The sequence below is a fragment of the Lutra lutra genome, chromosome 1 (assembly GCF_902655055.1).
Source record: "Lutra lutra chromosome 1, mLutLut1.2, whole genome shotgun sequence".
NCBI lineage: Eukaryota > Metazoa > Chordata > Mammalia > Carnivora > Mustelidae > Lutra > Lutra lutra.
In genome coordinates this window covers 163,113,819-163,141,019 of record NC_062278.1, presented here as the reverse complement: position 1 = coordinate 163,141,019, position 27,201 = coordinate 163,113,819, and the positions used below count along the sequence as shown (strand labels likewise).

At 50.6% G+C, this 27,201-nt stretch overlaps 1 protein-coding gene across 5 annotated transcripts in view; it reads right to left on the bottom strand.

The window, feature by feature from the left end:
- CFAP100 (cilia and flagella associated protein 100) overlaps positions 1-26,765 on the bottom strand; it is a 51,175-nt gene extending 24,410 nt beyond the window's left edge. The window contains exons 1-11 of one of the 5 annotated variants that reach the window (XM_047742815.1): positions 26,469-26,765; positions 25,390-25,497; positions 13,151-13,225; positions 6,614-6,714; positions 5,005-5,197; positions 3,321-3,388; positions 3,074-3,237; positions 2,785-2,865; positions 2,121-2,302; positions 1,769-1,801; positions 1,566-1,692 (exon numbers count right to left, since the gene is read on the bottom strand). In XM_047742815.1, coding sequence (XP_047598771.1) covers positions 1,566-1,692; positions 1,769-1,801; positions 2,121-2,302; positions 2,785-2,865; positions 3,074-3,237; positions 3,321-3,388; positions 5,005-5,197; positions 6,614-6,714; positions 13,151-13,225; positions 25,390-25,438 — 1,073 coding nt within the window. In that variant the 5' untranslated portion in view covers positions 25,439-25,497; positions 26,469-26,765. Of the gene's footprint in view, positions 1-1,565; positions 1,693-1,768; positions 1,802-2,120; positions 2,303-2,784; positions 2,866-3,073; positions 3,238-3,320; positions 3,389-5,004; positions 5,198-6,613; positions 6,715-13,150; positions 13,226-23,080; positions 23,201-25,389; positions 25,499-26,468 lie in introns of those variants that run through there. The other 4 variants (XM_047742820.1, XM_047742837.1, XM_047742848.1 and 1 more) reach the window with 4 other exon arrangements.
- Positions 26,766-27,201: the final 436 nt, after the last annotated feature.

Sequence of the window (27,201 nt, the reverse complement as noted above, 5' to 3'; positions counted from 1 at the left end):
AGAAATCACAACTAGGCAGAGAGGCAGGTAGAGAGAGAGGAGGAAACAGGCTCCCCGCAGAGCAGAGAGCCCGATGCAGGGCTTGATCCCAGGACCCTGGGATCATGACCTGAGCCGAAGGCAGAGGCCCCAACCCACCGAGCCACCCAGGCGCCCCTTGGCTCTCCAGTCTTGCCAGGCTGGCCCGAGGGGATGGTCCAGATTGCACAAGACAGGTGAGACCCCTGGCAGTGGCCCCTGGCCCTGTAAAGGCGAGCACCTGGTAGCCATCTGAGGCCATCCCTCCCCATAATCACATATTAGTATCGCTCCAGTAGCGCCAAGAGGCCAGGGACAGACAGACAAGGGAAGCTGAGAAGGACTACCTCCAGCGCTCCCCGGCTGTGCCGCTTATGGACAGACAGCAAGATACACAGGGTCAGCTCTCCAGTAAAAGGAAGGACGGGCATAAGAAAATCACCTTTGCTTGTATTTACGTTGAACCAGGAGGACATGCCGGTATTCATTTGAACTACTGAACAGCAACTTCTTATGGTTCAATGTACTGTTAACATTAAAAGGCTGGAGAGGGGTGCCTGGGTGGCTCCATGGGTTGAGTGTCAGACTTGTGATTTCTGCTCAGGTCATGGTCTCAGGCTCAGTGGGGAGTCTGCTTAGGATTCTCTCTCTCCCTCTCCCTCTGTGCCCCTCCCCGCCCCATTCACGCGCACGTGCTCTCTCTGTCAAATAAATAAATACATCTTAAAAAAACCAAATGGTTGGTAGGATATCCTGTAGATAACCAATCTCACTGCAGTGCCATCTGTGGCTTCTTGGCCCAAGAAGCCAGTCTGGGTGCGAAGAGGGCTGGAAGGAGGTGTGCCAAGCCTGGGGCTGGGGGCAGGAGGCTAAGACTTCTCAGCTTATACCTTTCTATACGATTGTGATTTTTCTGAATGTATCACTTAGCAAACTCCTAAAACTAAACAAGTTTTCAGTGAGGGAGGAAGAGTAACTGGGGGGTGACCCAGCAGCAGTGGGAGGTGGGGGGGGTATGGCTCTGGCCTTAGAAGCAGAGAGGTTTTAAAGTGGGGTAGGGATAGGTCTGCATTGACTCGCGGATGTGTTTGAGGCTTCTGTTTGTCCAAAGTAAGTGTCACACTTAAATCTGGGTAATTTTAGTAAAAATCCAGACTCTGGCTTTTCGTGAAAGGCTCCGGAGCTCTGACCTCCTTGGCCAGCACTCCCTGGCCACCGAGGGCTGGCAGGGGGCATATGTCTTCCCATTCACTGTGCCCAATTTGGCTGCCTGCACCGTTTATACCAGACTGTCCCATTAACACCTGAGTGGGCCACCTCAGGCATAAGTTGATCAAACCGGACAGAAATAAAACTTTTCAGAAAACATTTTGATTTTAGTGCTTAAGTCCGACTACACAGCTTCTGTATTGAGAACAGCCCTTCCTCATGGTCTCGCCCTTCCCAGAGAGTCTGGGCTCATCCTGGGCACCCCTAGCCCAGAGCCACTGCAGAGCACTCCCCACCAGGCCCCAGCCACTTCCCTGCCCTACCCGAGGCCTACTCACCCTTTGGGGTCCAGCTCACTGTTCAGGCTGGGCTGTCTGCTGTACTGGAGGCTCATGGAGCTGGATAGAAGCCGCCTCAGCCGGGTCACCGGCAGGGACTTCGAGGGTTTCTTTGGGCCCTGCCCATCTGGAGGAAGCAGAGGAATGGTTTCCATATCCCCCAGTCCAGGGCAGGACTCTTCCAGCTTGGGGCAGCCACATACCTCTAGAGCTTGTTTTGCCCTTGTTCCCTGGTCCTACAGGAAGCAAGGGAGGGTTCCAGATGGCTTCTGCTGGAGCCAGAATTTCAGCAACACTGCTTGAGGGCACAGGGCCCCCAGGATCCTCCCAGCCCTCTTCCCCTCAGTTTCAGAAAGATATGCATGGGAGGAACGTGCCTGGGGTCTGAGTTAGAGCAGGCTCTATCTTCCTCGACTGGATGTGTGAGCTGAGCCACCAGGCCCCAAAGGGCACTTACTGCCTCTGGCTGGGGCTTTGTGAAGCATGGAAGGGGCCCAGCCTGTGGGTCTCCATGCCCTAGATGGACCCAGGGACTGGCTGTCTCTTTTCTGCTACCTTTGTCCCCTCCTGTGGAGAATGAAATGTTCTCTTTGGGGGGCTCGGGGGCCTCCTTGGTCTTTTTGAGATCCTGGTGCTTCTTCTCCTTTTCTTCCAACCACTCCTTGGGCGACAGCTTGTATAGGAAGTCCTTGTAGATCTTGTAATGCTGCAAAGTGTCTTCAAATTTGGAGATTTCACTAGACCCGGGAAAGAGTGGTGAGGTCAGGCTCTGCCTGCTGGGACACCCCTCCAGAGGGGACTGCCCCTGAAGCCTGGCCACGCCTGGCCAAGCCTGGCATGCTCCTTGTTTTCCTGGGGACAGGCATGGCAGCACTGCTGTACTGGGGACCAATGGGGCTCAGACCTCCACAGTGACAGTGGTCTGTGACTTTGGAGTGGCCGTGGACCCTGGCGACCCTGTCTGCCAAGTGAGCCCTGCCTCCTAATGAGGCTTTGGCAAAGTCACTGAATCTTTTCTTGGCCTCTGTCACCTCATCCGTAAAATGTGCAGCTGCATCTGGCAGGCTTTGAGTCCCTAACTTATGAGTCCCTAAGCTATTTAGTAAGTCTGGGAGGTGAAGTCATGAGGTCTGTGCTGCACGGGGGCTCCTTTTGGCCCTGGGAGGGGCGGAGGGAAAGGCAGCAGACCAGGATGGGCAGGCTCTCTCCTTTAGCTCACCTTTTGATGTTCATGATCTGGGTGGTCAGTTCACGGATCTCAATGATCTTCTCCACTTTTGCTTTGGTCTCCTTTTCAGCCCTGGGGGTGGGGATGGGGGTGGGGGCAGGGAGCCAACCGCAGACTGTTAAAGGGGGCGTGTACACTGCCTTGGGGGAGGGGGGGTGGGGTGAGGAGCCTCCTGGGGCCCCTTGGGCGGCTGGGCGGATGCAGGCAGGTTGGGCGCAGGTGCAGACTTCCGGGGGCACGGGGTTGGGGCGCGCGGGCTGCCCCTCCGCGGGGGGCTCACGCTCTCAGGGCCTGAACGGAGCTGCGGTCGTTCTCCCGGAGAAACTCGTCGAACAAGGCTGCGTCCTTCTCCAGGGACTTCTCTGCCTGCTCCAGCTCCGCCTCCTCCTTGGCCGCCAGCATCTCCAGCCGCTGGATCTCCTTCCGCTTCATGTCCAGGGCGTACTGAGGGCCACCAGAGCGGGAGTCAGGCTCCTGGCTGGGAGAGCCCCCTACCTGGACCCCCTGCGCATTGTAGGTGGGCCAACCTGGATGAGGAATATCTGCCGCTTCTGGTTAATGTAGATGTTCATGTTATCAGATTCCATCTTCCTTTCTGCAAAGATAGGAGGAAAGCCTCTGGGGGGCGGGGTGGGCAGCGCGAGAGAGACCCGAGCTGGGCCAATCCCATCTGCTGTGCTAGGAGGCCCAGGTTATTACAGGGACTCTGGGAGATTGAGCCCTGCCTCTAGCAAAAGGAAAGAAGGCTCTGTTTATGAATTGCACTCTGCATGGCTGGAGACTGGGCCAGGTGGGGGGTCCTTTCCTATGTCTGACTCGAGCCTCTCTTGCTGTAGTACTCTTCTCACCTGGAGTAAGACTCTGGACACCCCCCGCCATGGACATTTCATCCAACGGGATCTAATAACGAAAGTCCTATTAGGTCAGGACCTGCATCGGGGTGGTGAGAGAAAAATGTGGCACCATGATCTCTTTTTGGGGAACCCTAAGCCCTCAGGATCCAATTTCGGTAGAAGCTAAGTCAGCACACCAGGGTTTCAGCTAGGTGGGAGGAAATTAAGGTGGGTATCTGGAACACCTTCCGGAGGGCAACCAGAGAGGTAATGTAGCTGGGGCTAAGGGCCATGGGAGCCTCCTTCTCTCGTCTTTCTGGAAAGGAAGTCCTAGAAGCGCCCTGACTTTGGAGAAGCCAGGAACTGAGGAAAGGGCCATGGAACCATGTGGCTCTCTGCATTATCTCTTAAACCCTCTCCTTTCTGGAAGATGCTGTGGTGTGGGAGTCTTAAGTCTAGAAGCCTGGCAGAGACCCAGCTTGGCCTCTGTCTCCCTGGCCCACCTTGTGGGAAGACCCTTTCCCTCAAGGAGACCCAGCTCCCCACTGAAAGTCAAATATGGGATAAGGACAAGTCTTGTGCCTAAACATGCTGAGTCCAGTCTTCCCCATCCAGACACAGCCTGCCTCTCCCAGATCTTAGGAACAGAGGGTGGAGACAGAAATGAAAACTTTGCAGTGCTGCTGTTCCTGCTCACACAGAACTGGGCACGAAAGTGTCAGAGTGAGCTCGGGGCTCTCCACCCCAAAATAAGCCATGGGGCCAGGCGTGGAGGCTGGGTGTCTTTTTAATTAATATTCCCATTCAGTACACCTGCAGTCCAGCTGGGTTCCAGGATTTTATTGTCTGGGCTGGTAGAATATTAATGCATATTCTGCACTCAAGATTTCCTACTGGGTCAGAAAACTAATAAGAGCACACACACACACACACACACACACACACACGCACATACAGTTCCTTCTAATTATATGTAGCATCTGAAGACGGATCATACAACCCACGAGGTCGGCAGTGTCACTGGCCAGGAGAGGAAACTGCTGTGCAAAGGAGTTGAAGAGCGAGGTCATTCAATGCTAAAACTGAGATCTGAACTCAGGGAATTTCATGCCACACAGACTCTCTTTACCATCAAGTTAAGGGACTATATTTTATATGTGTGCAATCTGCATTCATGTGCACGGTAACGTTCCAAATGCAGGCAATATTGGGATTCAAAGGCTTTTAAATTTATAGTCCATCTGGAACTGATGTGTGTGGCAGTGGGAGGCAGGGTCAGACATGAAGACCCCCACATTCCCCATTGCACCACAGCCCCGCCTCTTCAAGCACTTTAAAAGCATGAAGGGCAAGGCCTGACTCCAGAAAAAGGGGGCACCTTTGGTCATGCAGAGCTTCCACGCTGTGTGGTCGTGGAAGGCACGCAGCCGCTCTGCCTCGGCGCGCGTCTCCTGGTCTTGCATCTCGTCCTCCAGCTGCAGCTCCCGACGCAGGCTGGTGTGCTTGGCCAACACTTTGGACGAGTAGGTCATCTTCTCGTGCACCTGCAGGGTCGTCTTCTGTTCCCGCTCCTGGCAGGCGGGGCCAGGTGAAGTTGGGCGGGGCCAGCATCTATTTCTACACCCTCCCCCACCAAGCCTAGGACAAGCCTCCTCCCCTCAGCATGTTGTCTGGGCCACCAAGGTCCGAGAGAGGGGTCCTGCATGTGCCGTCGCTGCACAGGAAGGTTGTGGAGCTGTGTGTGCCTGTGGAAGCACCTGGGATGCCTTGAACACAGCTCTCGGGTTGAGAGGAAAGTGGGCAGGGAGCATTTTCAGAGAGCAGGGTGAAGATGGGGTCCCCAGGGGAAGTACAGTTTGCCCAGTTAGATGGCATTCAGTAGTGCAGGGACATACTCACTAACAGATAATTCCTCTTTCATCTGAAATTCACACTTACTGTGATCTGCTAAATCTGACCCTCCAAGGTTCAGGGAAACTAGATCTGAGCTTCCAAAAGAAACTCAAGATCCCTGGGGTCTGGAGTGGGGCTGGAAAATGTGCATTTCCTGATGTATCTTTGGTCACTGGTTGGGTCTCAGTGGGAGCCACTTGTCCAAGGAATCTCAGATACTGAACCCTGAGTTGGGGCAGACAGAGTCAGCCCAGGAGGGAGCCTGGAACACTGGCCATGCCCATGCCCCTGAGAGTGTGTCCCAGAAACACGGCCCATGCTGACCACTTCTCAGTGGAGATGCCCCAGGTGAGTCCTCCCCGAGCCTGGCTGCAGGGCTGCTTGCATGCCGCAGGGGGTGAGAATGGACAAGGGGCTCTTGGATGGGGAGGCAAGACAGACTATGCTGAGGTACAGACAAAGCAGGGGCTGGGGGTTGGGGCCGGCTCCAGGACTCCCAGGTACTGCTGAGGGGCATGCGTATCTGTGTGTGTGCACCTGTGTGCTTGTTTGTGTGTGTATCTGGCTTCCAAGAATTCCAGAGAGGGGGATTGTGCAAGGCTAGAGCAGTTGGGAGGGTGGTGGTCTCCTGGGGGAGGTGTGAGGGTCCCTGAGGTCTGAGATAGGTCTTGCAGGACAGGGAGAGTCTCAGGAGCTGATGACCTCTGGTGCAAGGGAAGCAGAAGTAAAGCCTCATGGTTGAGGCTAGGCCCCAGCAGCTTCTAACAGCCCACTTGGATAAGGCCCAGGAACAGTAGTGATAAAACCGTGTGAGAACAGTGGGACAGGTCAGAGACTGGAGAGCTAGTCAGGCTTTTGAAATGATTTTTTTAAAATGGTGAGCCACTGGGGTGCCTGGGCATCTCAGTCGGTTAAGCATCCAACTCTTGATCTCAGCTCAGGTCATGATCTCAGGGTCATCCGGCTTTGCGCTCAACTTGGAGGCTGCTGGAGATTCTTTCTCTCCTTCTCCATCTGCCCCCCGACTTGTGCTTTCTCTAAATAAATAAAATAAAGCATTCTTCTGAGAAGGGCAATCAATCCTAGATACTCACTGCGTGAGACTTATTCCGCTCCTGTTCTCTGAGCAAGAAGAAATCCACATCTCCAGACATGTGGAAAGGATTTGTGGAACGGTCAGGAGCAATCGTGGACACTGGGGAGAGAGATACTTCATTAGAGAGATGAGCTGGCTCTTCCAAATGGTGGCCTGTGTCTCGGGAGTCCTGGCGTCCCCCCAGCCCAGCACGAGGAACTTGAAAGCACAAGCTAGTGGCAAATGTTCTCTTGGATCTGGCAGTGCCTGAAGTCCAACCCTGGACCTTCCAACTCCATAAACCCACCTGTCTGGTTTAACCTAGTTGGACATGGGCATCTGAAAGAGACCTGGTGAACCCAGAACAATCTGTGTCTCAGACATCTGGCCCCTCTAAATTAAAGTCTTAGGAACCCCCATTCCATAGAGGAGAGAAGCAAGAGGCGGGAATTGATGGGGCCAGCTGGCAGGAGGTTGGCCAGCTCCAAAACAGAGGCACCTGCCTGCAGGGTGGCAGTGGGACACCAGGTGAACATACCCTGTCTGCAGGATTCTCCAGGAGCTTCCCAGGGGAAGGCTGAGTTTGTGGGTGAGTGAGGCAAAGCACCTGAGGCCTAGGGGGTGGAGGGCAGGGCAGGAATTTGGGAGATGGGAGCTGCCAAGGACCCCAGCTCTGCTGCTCTCCTACTCCTGTGGGTGAGGGAGAGGTTCCTGCTGCTCAGCTCAGCAGGGACAGAACCCAAGAGGCACCAAACTAAGGGCTTCAAAATATGGATGCTTTCTCCCCTTATCCTCGATTTAGAGGAAAAAGGGTTCCTTGTAAGACCAAACAAAACAAAACAAAAAATTCTTAGAAGTAAAAGAGTATGAGAACAAAATAACTCCTCCACTTTGAAAAAACTGTGGGTGACATTCTGGGGGTATTGCTTCTAGTAATTTCTAACACCTATTTTTAATAATTTCACATCTTTAAAAAAAAAAAACACTTCACCTTCAGCAAATGCCTGGGAAATTACTAATTCGGTGAGAGCCCTGTACGCAATTACAAAGGGGTGCAGTAAGGCAGGACTTAACCAGGGCATGTCGGGGGACCAAGAGTGGCAGCCACATGCTGCCTCGGGCACTGGTGTGCCACCACAGGCTGGCTCTTGGCAACTGACTTTCTGAAGGGGGAAAAGGGGCCAGGGACTGTGAGCATTCCCAAGCTTCAGAGCCTTATGCCGACCTGCCTTTCTGGAGGTTTGTCCCATTTTACACCCTCACCAGCAAGAAGAGACTGTGAAGGGGATTCGAAGTTATGCTCTGAGGGTCTCAAAATACCTCCGCATGAGAGCCGAACTTATGAATGAGTGAAAGTGGAGAAGCTGGCCGACTCCATCCTGCTCAGGCCATCCGAGTGGACCAGAGCAGAAGCGAGAGGCGCGGTCTTCTCTGGCCAGTGCGACCCCAGCAGTCACTTAGACGGCTCCCCCAGGGTCTTCGCCTGCACCCATCGTATGGAGGAGGCAGAAAAGCTCCAAGTCCACAACGTCTTTGTACTATTCTTTCAAATTTTCTCTAAGAATGAAATCCTGTCAAAATAGTTTACAAATCTGAGTAAGAGGAGTAAAGATGACCAGCTCCTAGGCCCCGCTGAGGGGACGAAGCCCGCAGCAGCCTCTGGTAGGTCTTAGCCTGGCTCCTGGAGACGGGAGAATGCAGGAGGGGGCGGCCCAAGACAGGGAGAGGTTACAGGGGCGGTGCCGGCCCCAGGGCCATCAGGGACCTGCAGAGAGGAGGGACAGAAGTGGGATGGGCTTGTGCGGGTTTGGAGCGTGGACACTCGTCCCACACCTAATCACGACTTTCTTTTACACACGGATTTTGTGGCTGCTAGAGCCGCTCTGGAAGAGACTTCAGGGCCTTTCTGTCTGAATCGGGAGGCTGGGGAGGGAGGTGTGGATGGTGCACCGGGCACATGGCTTGCCTCCCCTACCAAGCCAACCCCAGTCCCCAGAAATGATGTAACACACATTCAGAGAATGCACACAGCTCTGGACAAGAAGGGGATGACTCTGGGTGGGGGAGCGGTGGGCGGGAGTTGCCAGGGAGGGTTGGAAGAGGGAACGTGGCGGGGATGGGGTAAAGTGGGGGTGTATGGTCCAAGTAGGCCGGCCTGGGGGGTGGAAGGTATCAGGGAAGTGACGGCTCTGAGTGCAGCAATGGGGGCACGAGGGACCTGGACAGAACCCCTGCAGCTCGCCCGTCCGCATGTCCTCATCCCACTCTCTCTCAGTCCCTGTGCTCCTCCAGCAACCCCAAGCAGGGGTCCTAAATTCAGAATAGTGAGGACTGAGCATGGACGAGAGAGGCAGGGAAAAGTTAGAGTCTTGACGTACGCAGATTGTGGGGCAGTAGCATGCATGGGCTGCATGTCCCACAGCCCCATGAAGTCATTAATTATGCTAGTTAGCCAGCACGGAGCACTTAACCATGGCCAGACTTCACCTGACTGAATGTTCGTAACAACCCTGAGGTGGGAAATATCGTTACTCCTGGTGAGGAGGAACAGAGGGACAGAGAGGTAAAGGTGAGCTGCTCAACCTGTAGTAGCAGCGTGGAGACTGGCTTCTGAAAACAGGAACTGCTTGTGCAGTGAGTGGGAAATGTTTCCAAGTGGAAATATGTTAATGGGAAGATGAGCCTACAACCCAGACTGGCAGTCATTTGAAGCAGATCATTCCACAAATGCCAAGTCGGTTTCACATTTAGTGTCACATAATACACACCATTATGGTTTTTTTTCATATGGTTTCACAGAATACACCCCATTATCAGAATGAGGGAGAAAATGATATGACCTTTTCAAGGGATGCAGTGAAAGTGTCTGATACAATTCTAAACTGATTTTAAATCATAGTCATAGCAACCTAGGAAGAGGAAGAAACTTCCCAATCTGATAAGGGAAAGCATGGTGAGCTCAGTAATGGCCCCCAGAGATGTCCACGCCCTAAACCCCAAACCTGTGACTAGATTCCTTTATATGGTAGAGGGGATTTTGCAGATGGGATGAAGGACTTCAAGACGGGAGATGGTCCTGGATTAGACAGAGGGGCCTGATGTAATCACAAGGGTCCTACTAAGATGGAGGCAGGAGGGCCAGAAGCAGGAGGAGTAGGTGTGATGACAGAAGCGGAGGTTGGAGTGACGTCCCGGAAACTGGGCAGGTTGTGCTGCTGGCTTGGAGCCAGAGAGGGGCTGGGAGCCAAGGACGCGTGAGCCTCTAAGCTGGAAACTGCAAGGAAGCAGATTCTCCCCTGGAGCTTCTGGAAGGAGTTCTGTAAGATTAATTCCAGACTTCTGAATTCAGAATTGTAAGATAACACATTTGTGTTGCTTTAAGCCACCGAGTTTGTGGTGCAACAGCCATACGAAATGAATACAGGTATCTACAAGAAAGTTCCAAGGGGAAATATTGAATATTTCCCTTCCAGGATCAGGAACAAGGCATGGATACCCATCTTTGCACTTCTAATCAACACTGTGGTTAGGCAAGAAAAAGATATAAAAAGCATAGTATTGGAAAGGAAGGGCAAATAATGTCATCTCAAGGTGATGTAAGTGTCGAGGAGAAAATCTGAAGAATCTACCAACAAAATGGTTACAATTAGATTAGAGATGATTTGTAGGCCTGATTGCAAAGTCAACACAAAACTTGTATAAGATACAGTATCTTCATGACCTCGGGGGAGGGGTCAGCAAAGAGCTTTGAAACAGGACACAAAAAGTACCAACCATACAAAAATGACTGGTAAGGGCGCCTGGGTGGCTCAGTGGGTTAAAACCTCTGCCTTCGGCTCGGGTCATGATCCCAGGGTCCTGGGATCAAGCCCCGCATCGGGCTCTCTGATCGGCAGGGAGCCTGCTTCCCCTTCTCTCTCTGCCTGCCTCTCTGCCTACTTGTGATCTCTGTCTGACTTGTGATATCTGTCTGTGAAATAAATAAATAAAATCTTAAAAAAAAAAATGACTGGTAAAGTGAACTCCATGAAAATTAGGAACATCTGTTTATTAAGAGGCAACACCAAGAAAGGAAAAAGCAATCTACTAAGCAAGGGAAGGTATTTGCGTGCTTAGAACTGGTGAATGATTTGTTTCCAGAATATGTAAAGAGCTTCTAGAAATCATTGAAGTAAAAGGACAACCCAGTAGAAAAATGAGCAGAGCCAGGGAGGCATTTTATAACACAGAGTCATCAGTGAACATATGGAGAAGGGATCACCCTCATTGGTCACAGGGAATACAAGATGCTAATACTTATCGAAAGGGCCAGATAATAGTAAAAGCATAGAGGTGCGGGGCATCTGGAATGCTCACACCTGTTGGTTGGGCTGTAAACCAGTACAGTTGTTCTGGAAAACTGCACAGTGGTATTGACTAAGGTTAAACATACTACCAGCAATTCCACCCCTTCATATACACCCAGGAGAAAGCAGTGCTTCTTCCCCTAAGTGGCATGTACAAGAATGTTCATTGCAGTATTATTTGTAATATCAAAGATCCGGAAACAACCCAAATGTCCAGCCACTCCAGAGAGAATAATACACTGTTGACATATGCACACAATAGGATGCACACGGCAACAACAAAGAAGGGAGTCCTGTGACTGGCATTCCACAGATGTGATGCTGAGTGAACAGGGTCAGGACCGCAAGAGCACAGAATGTGACCCCATTTATACAAGGTTCGAGAATGGATAAAGTGATTTTCTGGTGATAACAGAACAGTGCTATCTCTTGGGCAAAGGGAATATCTGGGCAGATGGAAAGGTTCTAGACCATGGGGTAGAAGTTACAAAATTGTATACGTTTATTGAAACTTATCAAACTGTATACCTAAGATTTGTGCATTTCACCTTACATGAATTATACCTTAGCAAAGAAACCAAACCAAACCCAAACCCAGACTGCTCACCCTTGCTATAGTGATCAATTTAGGCATCCACAAGCAGAAGAAGCTGTTGGGTGAATGTCTGATGGGAATCTGACTGAGGGCCAGGCAGTCACCACCTGAACCCACTGAGCATGGACTTCTTGTGAAAGGAGGTAGGAAGGATTCTGGTAGTCAAAGTGGAATACCAAGCATGTAGGGTTATGTCTAATTAAAGGAAATATGAGGAACAGAAGAATAGTTTCAATAAAAATGACAATGACCAGGAAGTAAACAGACACATACAGAATGGGGGACATTCTATAGGATACTTAACACCACTTCTCAATAAGTCAAGACTCAGAAAATGGAAGGACATGGGGGACAGAGGGACTCTGCAAGACTTAGAGGGAAGATGATCAGATCTCATCTGAATCCTAATTAGAACGAATCTTCTATAGGAAGACATTTCTGAGACATTTGGGAGCCTTCACTGTGGCCTTGCAGGGAAACATCCCTATTTTTGAAAAATGAATATTGCGGGATATAAGGATGAAATGACATGCCTGGATTTTACTTTAAAATATTTTGGCAAAGTACAGAAGCAACCCAAATGTGCCTTGATAGATGAATGGAAGGAAGATGTGATAGGCATACACACACACAGGAATATTACTTAGCCACTGTATGTTAACTATACTGGAGTTAAAAATTTAAAAAAAATTTCTGGCAAAAAAAATAAAAAGGACAGATGCAACAAATGTGGCCAAATAGAGTCTGGAGATGGGCACGTTCATTCACTGCATTTTGGTCTCTGCTTCTGAGCAGGTTTGGATTGTCATAATTAAAAGCAAGAGGGGACACAGTGGGGTGGGGGCTTGATTGGAGGGGGCTCAGCCTGAGAGAGCTAGGCTCAGGGAACATGCTCACATCTGCACTCCTCTGCAGAAGCATCAAACTGGCTAGTAAGCCTGGGGGGCAGCGCACAGCGTAGGAGCTAAAGGGATGAACGGCAGTGCAGGGGCTTGGAGGAAGCAGTATGAGCAGCTGGCTGCCTACCCTACTTCCTCTTAATAGTTGGCAGCCTCATTGAATGTGCCTCATTGAACAGTTATACTTCACAGCCTCCTTTACAAATACTGATGGCCACATGACAAATTTCTATACATTGGAATGTAGGCAGAAATTGCTGGGTGGGGCTTTTGGGAATGCTCTTTTTCCAGGGAGGGCTGAGTTGGCTGGTGTGCAGTTTTGCCCTTCCCTTTACCCCTTCTCCTTGTCTGAAATCAGATGTGATGGCTGGAGCTGCAGCAGCCATTTTGTGACTGCATGATAACTTTGCAGTTGAAAACCCTAAGGTTAAAACTGGTGGAGCAGAAAGACTTGGGAAGTGGTCACCTGATTTCTTAGAACTGCTGTTTGTAGACCCTCATGGAGCTCTGGACTGCCTCCCATATTTCCCATTACTGGAAGAAAAACAAATCCTACTTTGTTTATGTTACTGTTATTTCAGGTCTCAGTCACCCAATTCCTAATGGAAATAGAAGCATTTCCCTTTGCCATTTGCATGGGTGACTATGTTGACGAAGGAAGATGTTTGACTCCCACCAACTTAGACTTTAGCTCCCAGATTGAGGGCTATGTTTACCTTTTTTCCCATGTTTCTTCTTTTTTTCTTCAATGATTGAAGAAGAACTGTTGTCTGGGGACTCCAGGCTGTTCTCTGGAGAGAGACAAAAGCAAAGCTGTAAACACAGAGTGAGGCTGGGGAGAGGCTTGGGCACCAGCATCCTCACTGGCCCGCTAAGTGGCCCTGGCAAGGTGCTCATCTTCTCTGAGCTTCCGTTTCCACATCTGAGATAATCACGCTGACTTTGTGGCAAGTTGTGATAACTGTGCAAGAAAAGGGCCCATGTGTACACATGCCTGGCACACAGAACATATTTTGTGCCTTCCCTTTTGCATCCTTCCACTTGCTCCTTAAGAGGAGTGTAGGACTATTTTATTGGGAGGTCACAGACCCAAGCCCTCTGCCTCATGGCACTGCCCACACTTTTGCTGTGAGCCTCCCAGAGTTTCCCTCAGATGCAACAGAAGATTCAGAGACACCCATTTTCTTGTCCTCTCTTCCACGGATACCCACAGGGAAGGGGGCAGTGGGTCTGATACTTCCTCCTACCCCAACTCAGAAATCATCTGTAGCTTGGCGATTCCAGTTTATGCCAGCCAGGGAGGGCAGCCAGCCACTGGCAGAAGGGGCAGGGGCTGCTGGAGAGCCTGGGGTGTGGTCTGGTGTGGAGCTCAAGGAGTTAGTCCTTTTGGACCAGCTTCGAGGAGGAAACCTGGGATGATGAGGAGATGACAGGGTTCGCAAGGTAAGGGACGTGATACAGAAGGGCAGACCCTGAGCAGCTGGGCGATGGGATGTGGGGAGAACGAGGAGGAACAGCTGTCTTGTGGCACTGGCAGGAATGTCAAGGGCATGGGACCCCAAAATCCCAAGGCCTACAGGTCAAGCTGTATATTTATAATGGTAAGGAGAGGTCAAGCCATATATATAATGGTAAGGAGAGGGGAGGCGGTAGGGAGTGGTGAGGCCAGCGGAGATTGTTCAGGAGCACAGGCTGTTCAGTGAGTATTTTCTTAGTGACTCAGGTTCAATTACCAGGTAGCAACATTTAACCAACCATATTATAAAAATCAGAACATACCACTATTATTCAAATAGACCAAAACCCAAACAAACAAACAAACAAACCCAAACTCTAATAAAATTCAGCTTTTTTTTTTTTTAAAGATTTTTTATTTATTTGTCAGAGAGAGAGGGAGAGCGAGCAAGCACAGGCAGACAGAATGGCAGGCAGAGGGAGAAGCAGGCTCCCTGCTGAGCAAGCAGCCCGATGTGGGACTCGATCCCAGGACGCTGGGATCATGACCTGAGCCGAAGGCAGCTGCTTAACCAACTGAGCCACCCAGGCGTCCCAAATTCAGCTTTTTCTTAATTGAAAAAATGATGTGCAGACATAGCAGACTTTTTTAACAATGTCGTTTGATGTGTTATGATGAACACTGATACAACATGCCACCATGAAGATCCTGTCAGATGGATCTTTGTTCACCTAAACAGAGGTATTTTATGCATACAGATTCTTTTTTTTTTTTTTAAGATTTTATTTATTTATCAGAGAGAGAGAGAGCGAGAGAGCACAAGCAGTGGAAGCAGCAGGCAGGGAGAAGCAGGCTTCCTGCCGAGCAAGGAGCCTGATGCAGGACTCCATCCCAGGACCCTGGGGTCATGACCCAAACTAAAGGCAGACTCCCAATCAGCTGAGCCACCCAGGCACCCCATGCACACACATTCTTAGATGCCCCTTACTTCTTTACTGAACAATGCATCTGCTTTCATGCTACAATATGGATGAACCCTGAGGACACTGGGCCCAGGGAAGAAGCCAGTCACAAAAGGACCACTTCTATGAGGGTCCCTAGAGTCATCAAATTACACATAGAAAGTAGGATGGTGGGTGTCAGGGGCTGCGGAAGAGGGGATGGGAGTTAGTGTTCAACGGGGATAGAGTTTCAGTTTTACAAGGTGAAAAACTTCTGCAGACAGATGTGGGGGATTATTGCACACGAATATGAATGTACTTATAACTGAACGTTCCACTTACAAATGCCCCAAAGAGTAAATTCTGTTATGTATATACAGTTGACCCCAATTTTTAAAATGCTAAAAAAAAAAAAAGAACGTCTGCTCATGTCCAAGTCTCATTGCTCCTTAGCCAGGTCATGTGGTGGACCCTGAGGCTGTTTCCAGTCTTAACGCAATTTCCAAGCTTGTGCAATGGTTACTCTCTATTACCTAGTTGAGCAGGACCGGGTCCCACACACCTGGAATTTTGTCAGTAGGACAGGTGATCAATGCATCTCAGTTTTAATTTGCACTTCTCAATTATGGAAACTATTGTGTGTCTTTTCAGATGTTAATTATCTGCTTGCTTCTCTGTTAGTATCCTTTGCCTATTTTACTATTGGGATGTTGTAGTTTTTAAATGATCTTGAGAACTGTTATCTATTAGAGGACTCTAGCTCATTTGTTTGTCAGAGCTGCTAAAAATATTTTTGCTCCAGCTGATATGACAATTTCCTTTGGATTGTCTCTCATGTGTTTTCCTTACAGGACATTTTCATGTTTGCTTAGTGAAATGCTTCGGCCTTCTGTGTCTTGTTTAGAAAGGAATTCTGCATCTGAAAGTTAAATACATTTTTTAAACTCCTGTTTTATTCTAGTACTTTAACAGAATTGAATTTTTAAATTTAAAAATTTTATAGATTTTATTTATTTGATGACAGAACAAGCAGGGGGAGAAGCAGAGGGGGAAGCAGGCTCCCCACTGAGTGGGGAGCCCAACCACGGGGGCTCGATCCCAGAACCCTGGGATCATGACCTGAGCGGAAGGCAAATGCTCAACCGACTGAGCTACCGAGGTGCCCCAAATTAAGAAGTTTTAAAATGTGAGCCTTCTTTTAGAAAAATTCTCCAAGAAAGACAGGGGAGGTGAACCGGGTAAAAAATGTCCTCATAAGAAGTGATAAAATTTTAGTACCCCATCTGCCTTCTGCAGTACTGGAGTGCGGGGACGGGGGGGGGGGGGGGGGGGGGGGGGCGGTGGGGCGGTGGGAAACGACAGCTCCCCAGGGAAGCCATCGGCTGACCTGCTCCTCTCTAGCAGCCAGGGGTCTCTCCCCCTCTACTCCCCTGAGCCACCTTCTCTGCATTCCAATTCCAAGAGGGCTGGGCCACCATCATGGGCCCCAGTTCCCGCCATCTCCCTCCTTCACCCTGGGACTCACTCAGCACCTCCCCTGCACACTGGCAAACCTGTCCTCTCCACTGCAAGTCCCCGCTGCTCCCCCACAGAAGAGGGCTGGTGGCTTCAATGAGGTTGGGAGGGAGGGGTGGATGCAGGGCTTTTCAGGAGAGCCCGGGGGCTTGGTGCCAGACAGGATCTGGGCAAGGGAGAGAAGGAAGCACAGGGGAAAACTCCATCCCTTGGGTATAAACTCCTGTGTTTCAGGTACTGTTTGCTGAGATGGCAGAGAAGGGAGGAAGTGGGGGGGAGCAAGAGGCCTGGAGCTCAGGCGGAAGTGCTGGGTTCAGGTGCCCGTGGGAGCAGCCAAACAGGGACTCTGAAGAGGCCACTCCTGATGGAGGTCTGGGGACTAAGACAATAGAGAATGAAAATGTGTCATTGGCGAATAGATGGAAACTGAGGCCGTGCTTGTGGTCGAGACAGAGGATGGCGGGGAGAGCCCGAGGAACCCCGATGGTCCAGGAGCTTGGCAAGGAGGCCTGCGGAGCAGAGGGACAGGCGGGAGAAGATCAGAGCCCTGGGGGGAGGGTGGAAGAAGGAGCCAGGGTCTGAGGGGAGGTGCTTTTGGAGAGGTCTTAGCCCCAAGAGTGAGATTGGTAGTGTGGATTGAGGGGGCAGAAGCCAAGATCCCACAGGGTTAGGGAGGGGAGGCAAGTGGACATGGTAGGTTTGGCCAGCTCTCAAGGGATGGCTGGGAATGGAGGGGAGGTGCACAGTTAGAAAGGGACCATGCAGCTGGGGAACGGCCACCACTGGAATCCCAGAAAGACACAGAAGTGTGACGCAAGTGGAGTGATTGAGGGGTCCAAGAAACAAAGAGGGGCAATTCCGTAGCAGCCTTGCCCATCCCTGGGTATGAGAGGGCAAATGAGAGACACAGACCAAAATCCAAAGATGAAGCTGTATGAAGAGACTTGACCACGCTGAGCAGACTGGCAGACCTTTTTTTTTTTTTTAAATATTTTATACATAGAATTTCTTTTTTATTTTTAAAGATTTTATTTATTTGACAGAGAGATATCACAAATAGGCAGAGAAGTAGGCAGAGAGAGAGGAGAAAGCAGGCTCCCTGCCGAGCAGAGAGCCCGATGTGGGGCTCGATCTCAGGACCCTGAGATCATGACCTGAGCAGAAGGCAGAGGGTTTAACCCACTGAGCCACCCAGGAGCCCTGGCAGACCTTTTTTTTTTTTTTTTTTTTTTTGAGCTGGGGTGGAGAGAGTAAAATAGAGAGAGGGGAGGAGCAGAGGGAGAGAGACTCCCAAGCAGACTCCATGCCTAGCATGGAGCTGAGGTGGGGCTCCATCTCACCACCCTGAGATCAGGACTGAGCCAAAATTAAGAGTCGGACACATAACCAACAGAGCCACCCAGGTGCCCCAGGGCAGACCACTTTAAAACACAAGTCATAAAACCACTGGTGTGTTTACCTCCTTCGTGGTGGACGGCACCTGAAACAGCCCCCAGTGTCCCCGGGCTCCAGGCACTCACAGCCTTCAGTGTCCCTCCAGTAAGAGATCATGGTTGGTTTGTGTGGTCAGCTGCGGAAGTGACAGCATGGGACTTCAGAAGCAAGGCCAGAGAGGACATTTGGGCCCTGCTTTGCCTCTCTGGGATCACCTGTTCTGAAGGGGGTCAGCCCCAGCCAATGTCCACATGACTAAACCTGCCCAGAACTGATTCTCCAGCCCTGGTCATGCCTTCCGGTGACCACGGAGGAGACCCCCTGGGTCTGAATCCCCAAGCCAAGCCCCTCATGAGCTCCTGACCCAAAGAAACTGAGCTAACTCATGTTTACTGTTTTTTCAAGCCCCTCAGTTTTGAGGTAATTTGTTACACAGCCCACTCTTCAGGGGCATCCCAGGCTTAGGAGGTCCAGGACCGCAATCCACAGGGTTTGGGAGACCCTACGTGATCTCACGCAGCGACCTCTGCAGCTTCTCATCTCGCTCCCAGCCTCACCCCTCCCTGCTACCCTCTGGCCACCTGAAGACTCTCACGGACCGTCCCACAGGCAACATTACCCTTTGCTTTTTTCACTGCACAGGAGTCCAAGCCCCGTCAGTCAACATCTCCCTCATCTGTTGTTGGCCCCCTGACCTCCCCCCACATCCAGGACAGAGGGGCTTACTGCTTGCCCTCCCAGAGATGGCACTCCCCTCTCTTGCACGTGTCACATCTGGTATTATGTAGGGTCACCTTCTTTCCCAAGGTGGGCAACTGCTCCAGGTGCATTAAGGATGTCTTGTACTTTCTGCACCTGATGTTCTAGCACATCGGTCTTACGGACCCCACAGGGACTGTCCCCATCTCTCCACCCTGGGGTTGGTCAACCCCTAGCGAGAGTGAAGGAGGTGTCCAAGAGGGTGATTTACAAATGTAGACCAACTACTCCAGAGACCACATGCCCACCTCCCACCTCCACTGTCAGCCTCTCACACCCAGGGCCCCTGGACCCTGCTCTAGTTACCCAGGACCAGGTCCCAGACAACTCAGGACAGCCTTGTGCCACAGAGTCCTGACATTACTCAAACCAGTCAACCCTAAGCCTGCACACTCTGCATCCTCTGCTCCTTCCTAAGGAAATCACAACAAAGGCTCCTGCCCACAGTGCCCTGCTCCCTCTTCCTCTGACCAGTCCGGTCCTTTCCAGTGTGGCCCTGCTGCCTATTCTAGGGATCTAAGAAGATCACACACTATCTTTCCAATGGCAGCCATCCCCTTGTCTGCTGATCTTGCTACACCTGAGCAGTAGTGAGACCGACAGTTTACTTATCTTTTATTTGTATGTCAATTTTAATATCTATGTTATGCCTTTACATTTTAATCGTTCTTACTACCTTGATCTATCTACAGGGTGTATTCCTGATTGCTTTTTTCTTTTTCTTTTTTTAGTTAACATACAGTGTTATATTAGTTTTAGGTGAGCAATACAGCGACTCAACACTTCCACACCTCACCCCATGCTCGTGATGACAAGTGCCCTCCTTAATTCCCATCACCTACTTCACCCATCCCCCCGCTCCCCCGTCTGGTAACCATCAGGGTGTTCTCTATAGTTAAGAGTCCACTTCTTGCTTTGTCTTTTTTCCCCTTTGCTCGTTTGTTTCTTAAATTCCACATATGAATGAAATCGTATATTTGTCTTTCTCTGAGACATTTTGCTTCGCATAGTGCATTCTAGCTCCATCCATGTTGTTGCAAATGGCAAGATTTCATTATTTCTGATGGCTGAGTAATATTCCATTGTATACACACCACATCTACTTTATCCATTCATAGCCAATGAACACATGGGCTGCTTCCTTATCTTGGCTATTGGCTGCTATAAACTTCAGGGTGCATGTATCCATTTGAATTAGTACTTACATTTTCTTTGGATAAATACCTAATAGTGCAATGGCTGGTTCATAGGGTAGTTCTATTTTAAACTTTCTGAGGAACCTCCACCCTGTTTTCCACATTGGCTGCCCCAGTTTGCATTTCCACCAGCAGAGCATGAGTGTTTCTTTTTCTCGACATCTTCACCAGCACCGGTTGTTTCTTGTGTTGCTGATTTTAGCTATTCTGACACGTTTGAAGTGATACCTACTGTAGTTTTGATTTGCATTTTCCTGATGAGGAGTGATGATGAACATCTTTTCCTGTGTCTGTTGGCCATTTGTACGTCTTTTTTTTTTTTTTAAGATTTTATTTATTTATTTGTCAGAGAGAGAGGGAGAGAGAGCGAGCACAGGCAGACAGAATGGCAGGCAGAGGCAGAGGGAGAAGCAGGTTCCCTGACGAGCAAGGAGCCCGATGCGGGACTCGATCCCAGGACGCTGGGATCATGACCTGAGCCGAAGGCAGCTGCTCAACCAACTGAGCCACCCAGGCGTCCCTGTACGTCTTTTTTGGAGAAACATCTTTTCATGTCTTCTGTCCATTTTTAAATTGGATTATTTGGTTTTTGGGTATTAAGTTTTACAAGTGAAATCTACATTTTAAAACAACAGGAACCATGCTTGTCCATCCCCAGCTCCCAGCACGGGATCCGTGATGATATCGAGAAGGCAGCTGAGTCTCTGAGGGCGGGCTTTAGAGCAGTGTCTGGGCTGATACTGAGGACTCTCTGGTGGGCTCTGAGAGCTGGCAGGAGTGGGGTGGCGGGGGGCGGGGTGGGGAGGACAGGGTGAGATGGTCATTCACTGTCTGCTGGCCGATGGTTATTGGCATTCTAAGTGTGAGGTCCTGCAGCAGGCGCTGGCAAACCTCCTCAGAGCCTATATTCTAGACTGGTGACAAACACAAATAAGAGTGTGTTGGGCTTCCAATAATTTTGTGAATGTACCCAGAAATGGAATTGCCAGGTCATATAATTTTATGCATTCCTTTCTGAGGGACCACCGTCCCATGTTCCATAGCTGTATACCTCCTCACCAGCAGCGCACATGGGTCCCAGTTTCTTTACATCCTTGCCGGCACTTGTTACATTGGATTTTTTTTTTTTTAATAGCTATCGTACTAGTGTGATGTGATATCTCACTTTCCTAATGACTGATGCTATTGTGAGCATCATGTCATGTACTTATTGGCTCTTCGGAAGATCTTCTTTGGCGAAATGTCTGTTAACTCCTTTGCCCCCTTTTTAGTGGGTTGTTCATTTTTTGTTGCATTTTAGGAATTCTCTATACATTCTGGATATTAAAGATTTCCTTCAGTGTCTGGGTCTGGAAAGGCTGAGAGGGTGGTCTGGTGTCTTTAAATCACTATTGACAGAACTGGCAGGGAGGTCACTCCAGCTCCTGGAGCTGAAAGAGCGACCAACCTCAGTACTGGCTTCTCAGCAACCACACACACAGCTGGGCTTGGGAAGGAAAAGGTCCTTATGGCCCACCGGGGCAGCAGTCAGCCACGTGAGGAACGTGGGCTGCCCTCCCCATTGTTGCTGGGCTAGAAGCTGCTCCACAGAATGTCATCATTCACCAAAATTTCCCAGCCTCCCCCTCCAGTTCTGTCCTGGAACCCGCATGTGTTCATCCAGGCTCCAGAGTTCCGATTTCGGATTCTAAGGGTTGTGACCAGCTCAGTGGTTGTTTGGGTGGAAAGACTGATTCCTGGGAGCTTTCTGCTCTAATTAACATCTCCCAGGTGTCACCTCATACGTGGATATTTTCTTCTTTTAGATGCCATTGTAAATGGAGCTGCTTTCTTCATTTCCAAGTTGGATTGCTTGGTGCTGGTGTGGAGGAACAGAGCTAACATCGATGTTTGGATCTTGTACCCTGCAACCTGGCTTAATTCATTTATTAGTGCTAGTAGCTTTCTTGTGGGTTCCTGGGAATTATTTCTATATAGGATTGTGTCATCTGGGAATAAGATAGTTTCACTTCTTCCTCTCCAATTTGTATATCTTTTCGTTCTTTTCCTTGTCTAAATGCTCTGGCTAGGGGCACCTGGCTGGCTCAGTCGGTAGAGTGTGTGACTCTTGATCTTGGAATTGTAAGTTTGAGCCCCACATTGGATAGAGAGATTACTTAAAATCTTTAACATATAAATAAATAAATGCTCCAGCTAGAACTGCCAGCATACAGTGTTGAATGGCAGGGAAAACAGACATCCTGGCCGTATTCCTGACCTTCAGGGGAAAGATTTCAGGCTAACAGAATTTTATTGAGGACCTGTTATGTGCCAGGCTCTGGGGAGACAGAAACACGCAAGACAGACGAACACTCCTGACCGGATGGAGCTTATGTTCTACTGGGAGGGAGAAACAAGGAAGGAATGGTGATGACGGTGGGAGGCGGAAAGCGGTATCAAGAAAAGTAAAACAGAGGGTGACATTTGAATAAAAGTCTCAAGGAGGTGGAGGAGGGAGCCACAGGGTGATCTAGGGGGAGAGCATTCTGGGGAGGGAGACAGCAGTGCTAAGACACTGAGGGGAGTGTCCCCAGCCCAAGGAGCATGGGCAGCTGAGTGGCAGGAATGGGGCAGCCCCAAGAGGGGAGCTGTTTGTGGCTTTTCTCTCCAACTGCACATTCTGTTCCAGCACACCCCACCCCACAAGCCCTGGCTGGGAAGTCTTAGGTGTAGTATGGGCTTTCACTGACTCCTCTGCCTGGCCAAGGTCTCTACCAAGTGTCCTCCACTCTGCACCAGGGGTGAGGCCTTGCCTGGGGTCTCCATGGAGGCTCTGGTGAATCAGACCCTCTGTCTGTGTCACAGACATTGCCATCCCTATATAAAAGTCATTAATCCCAGAAACTGCAATCTCCCTGCTTCAACCCCTCTCAGCATCTTTACAGAACTGAATAGTCCTCCCCATGGTTCATAGGTCCTACCCAAGTAGATCCAGACTGGCCTTCTGTCTCTCCAACACTGAGCTCATAGGAGCCTTAGCCTTTGCTGGCCCTTCCCCCCTGCCTAGAATGCCCTTCTCCCTCTTTCATCCTTCAGGATTGTTATGGATAGGCATCAAATGTCACCTCCCCTGAGAGGCCTTCCTTGACTACCTCTCCCAGTTAAGTTATGCCTTGCCCCTGCCCAAAACTTCCGGTAGGTTTCCTTTCTACTGGCTGTTTGCTTTGCAATGTCTGCCTTCCTTACAATCTAAGTCCTAGGTGGGGGAGGGTATTATTCACCCCTGAATCCCCCATTAGAACACAAGCCCTCTTCCAGCTGGCACTTACTAAGGATTTGGGAATGAAGACCAAATCCAGAGCTTACTTCTCTGATATCATATTCCAGCTGAGTCTTTGCCCAGACCTCTTAACGGCCCCTCCACCAGCACTCCCCAAGCATTATCTTCTGACTCAGACTTCACACAGTGGGAGACAAGCCAAGGCCCTAGAGGTGGTGTGTTGGGTATCGTAATAGTGAGTAGAGACCCTAATAATAGCAGTATCAAGGAGCTGAGCCCTCAACACGCACCCCCCCTTACAGGTCACAGCAGCCTCAGGGAATTGGGATTGATCCCATTGCACAGATGAGGCAGCTGAGGCTCACAGAAGTGTTGTACTCCACCATGTGTGTCTGACACCATGTGTGTTCTCCCCCTCGGCTGGGCTCCAGAAACGCCATCTGTACCTGGCTGAGGCTCAGAGCTCAGTGTCCCTGGGCTCTTCTCCCCCAGGAGGCCCCTCTTCCCCAGAGTCTTTCTGGCTCTTACATTCGTCCCCAGCTCCTACAGCTGAACCCAGGATGTCAGGGTCAACTGTCATCCTGGCCTGAGCCCCTGGCTGATGTGCTCCCATCCAGGTTGACTTCACTTGCCTACCTGGCTAGGTGCCCCTGCCTGGCTTGGCCTGCAAATGCCATCGGTCTGTCCACTTGGCTGTGCCTGCCTGGCCTGGTTTCCTCCCAAATGCACAGATCCTCAACCCAGACCATGGAGATCAGCTTGGGGGAGGAGGACCTCCTATTTGCATATCACTGCCAAGGGAAGTGATAAACCCAATCTCGAGGGTCACAGGTTACTCCCCCCCATCCCGCCATGTAACTACTCTCTTGGTACCATAGGATGAATCAGTCTAGTTCATAAAGCCTTCAACTGTCTTGTGCCAGCTGCATTATTTTGTGTGTGTGTCTAAAGTTAATTTGTTGTTATCTGCAAACATTTCAAAGCTATCTGTTTTTTTGGTAACTCCCTTTCAGACTTCCTTCATTTTTCAATTTGCCCTGGAGCAGAGTGAGTGCGTGCACAATGGCAGCAGTGGGGATGATTGTAGAGAGCAGCACACGTTTGCCACAAGCTAAGTGCCCGTTCACATGGATTGGTTCAGTAAATTATGATACATTCACGCTACAGGATCGCTGTTCTGCTCACAACACGGAAAGTTGAAGGGAACTCCCGATGTATTGACAAGGAAGTCTTTTCACTGTGTCGGGGTTAATGGAAAAAGCAAGGCGCAGGAAGCCTTTTTCTTGTGTGGTCGTTTGTGTGAGAAAAAGACAAACGGTATAAACCATGTTTGTATGTATTTGCCTGTGTGCACAGAGCATGTGCGTGGAGCACGGGGAGCAGGAGAGGAGAGGCTTGTGCCACTCCCCTCTGAGGAGGGGAGACTGGGTATCTGGGGACAGGAGGGGGAGGGGCTTTCATGAGAGGGGGCTTTGAACACTTTTGAATTTTGAACCATGGGAATCTTTTACCTATTCAAAACCAAATTAAATTAAAAGCACAAAGTTGACAGCAGGCAGCCTTGACCATTCTGCCCACCTCAGTGCCCACGGCCCCTAGAGGTGCGCCCGCAGCACTTGGCGGGAGCACCTGGCAGCAGACCTGGGACTTCCATGGAGCCAGGACATCTCCCACAAGGGCCTGAGGCTGGTACTTCCTCTGGGCTCAGCCTAGTGACCTTAGCTGCAGAGAGGCTGAGAGAGACCCCACATCCATTCTGGTACCTGCCACAAAGCCTGTTATGTGGTGAACTGTGCCCCCGCCCGCAAAATTAATGGTTTTGAAGACTTGAAATCCTACCTTCCAGCACCTCACAAGGTGACTCTGGGTCACAGCAGCCCTAACTTAGATGAGGTCATGCTGGAGTGGTGTGGGCACCTGATCCTATATGATTCCTGACCTTAATAAAAAGGGGAAATTTGCAACAGGCATGCACACGGGCAGAATGCCACGTGATGATGAAGGCAGACATAGCGATGACACGTGCCCTGTCCCAGGAACACCGAAGATTGCCAGCAAACCACCAGAAGCTTCCTAGGAGAGAGCTTGGAACAGACGCTTCCTCTGACCCCTCAGAAGGAACCAGCCCTGTCAGTGACACCTGCATCTTGGACTTCAGCCTCCAGAACCGTAAGACAATAAATCTCTGGTGTTAAAGCCACCACTGGGTGGTGGCACTTTGCTTATGGCGGCCCGAGGAAATAAAATGTTAAGTTTCCCCAGAATCTGGCACACCTATGTTTCTGCCTCACGGTCTGATTTGGAATCCCCTTAACCCTCAGTTAAGTCTGGATGGCACTGTCCCAGGCTCCAGAGGCTATCTTCGACTCTGAACCCATGCCAGCCCCATACTTACCGTTGTGAGTCATACCCTTGGAGACCACAGCAGACATGATCTTGGACATCTGGACAGAGGAACAAAGGCCTGTTGCAAAGCTTGATTTTGGCTAAAGGCGATTCCAACCTGAGGAGTGATACAGTGCTTGAGCCAGGTGATCCCCAGGCCCTCAGCTTCCCTTGCCCCAGGGTGGCTGAGGAAACTTGGCATTTCCTTAGGGCCTACCATGTGACCAACACCTATAGTTCCCTGCCTCCCCCCTCCTTCACCCTCTCTCCCCTCCTTGACTTAGTTCTAGCTGCCCAGCCTAATCTTTCAGTGTCTAGAACATGCCAACCTTGGTCTGCCTCAGTGGCCAAAAAATGTTCATGGACAACCAGCTGCGGAGAATGGGTCTCTCCCTTCAGCTCTGAGCTCATGTCACCCACTTCAGAGACACTACTCTCACCACTCCATTCAAAACAGTTTCTTTCTTCCCACCTCCATAAGACCTCACTTTACTTTCTCCTCTGCAATTACCACTCTCTGATTTGTCACACGCACACACACATCGATGCATTGCCTATTACCCCTTGAACGGAAGGTCCAAGAGAACAGGGGTATTTTCTCATTTGGCGCCAACGTGCTCATCAAAGCGCCTGGCATAGCCTTGGGTCTTCGTAACTATTCATTGGATGAATTTTTCATTTTGCAGAGGAGGAAGTAAAGGAGAGATTCAGCTAGGTGTCCAAAGTCACACAGTAAGGAAGGCCCTTAGCTGGGATTCTACCCCAAGATTCCTTGACTCCAAAGCCTGCGCCCTTCCAGCAACATTCTGCTACAATCCGGGAGGAAAGAAATCCTGGTCCTGGAGAGGAACTAGCTAGCAGTGCCCCGTCTCCCAGCACCCCAACTTGGCGGGGATGCGTGGGTCACACAGCAGAGGTGCACAAGGCAAGGAAGGATAGAGGGATGGCTAGGTAGTTAGGTATGTGATAAAGCAAATCCAGTAATAAATAAGGAAGGGCGGGCAAACTTGCAAAGAGGCCTTGCAAGGGGCGCCCGAGGAGCCCGCCCCAAGCCCCGCGCACCCCCGACCCGACGCCGCGCGCACCCACCGGCCCAGTGCGCCCGGGTTAGCCCGGAAGCCTCCACACCGCAGTTCCCTGCTCCCAGCGCGGGGAGTTCGGTTTACGTCGCGAAGGCAACCATTCTCCCCGCCCGCTGGGACGGTGACGTCACAAAGCCGAGGCGCTCTGGCTACGTGGGGGTGGGGCCTGCGGGCGTCCGGGTCCAGCAGTAGAGGAGAGGCCTGGAGTCCCACCGCCCACAGGCGGTTCCTTCCTCCGTCATTCCTTATTCCGCACTCCTCCCGCTCTTTGCCTTTTGTTCTCCGATTCATTTATTCAGTGTGCACTTCGGGATGCATGTGGTGCATACACAGACCTGTCCTTTCTGCCGAGTGGACCTCACTCTCTAGAGGGTCGGTTCTTAAAAGTGTGGTTCCGAGGCCAGCGGCAGCAGCAGATAATGCCGGGAACTCGTTAGAAAAGCAAAAGTTGTGCCCGCCCCTGCAGCCGAAAGCCTGGGGGGCGGAGCCGTGCAATCTGGGCGGTAACCAGGCCTCCCCGTGAATAAGATGCGGGCTAAGGCTTGAGAATCACTATTCCCGAGGGTGAATGAGACTTTTTACAATAAAGACACAGCATGGCAAGGGCTATCAGTAGACAGGGCAGGGACGGGTAAAGAGCAGGGATCCAGTTTAGACAGCTCAGATTCATCAGCTGATGTGGCCATGGGCTGAAGTGTGCTCTCTGCTTCCCCAGCTCAGGTCCCTGGTTCCTCCGAAAC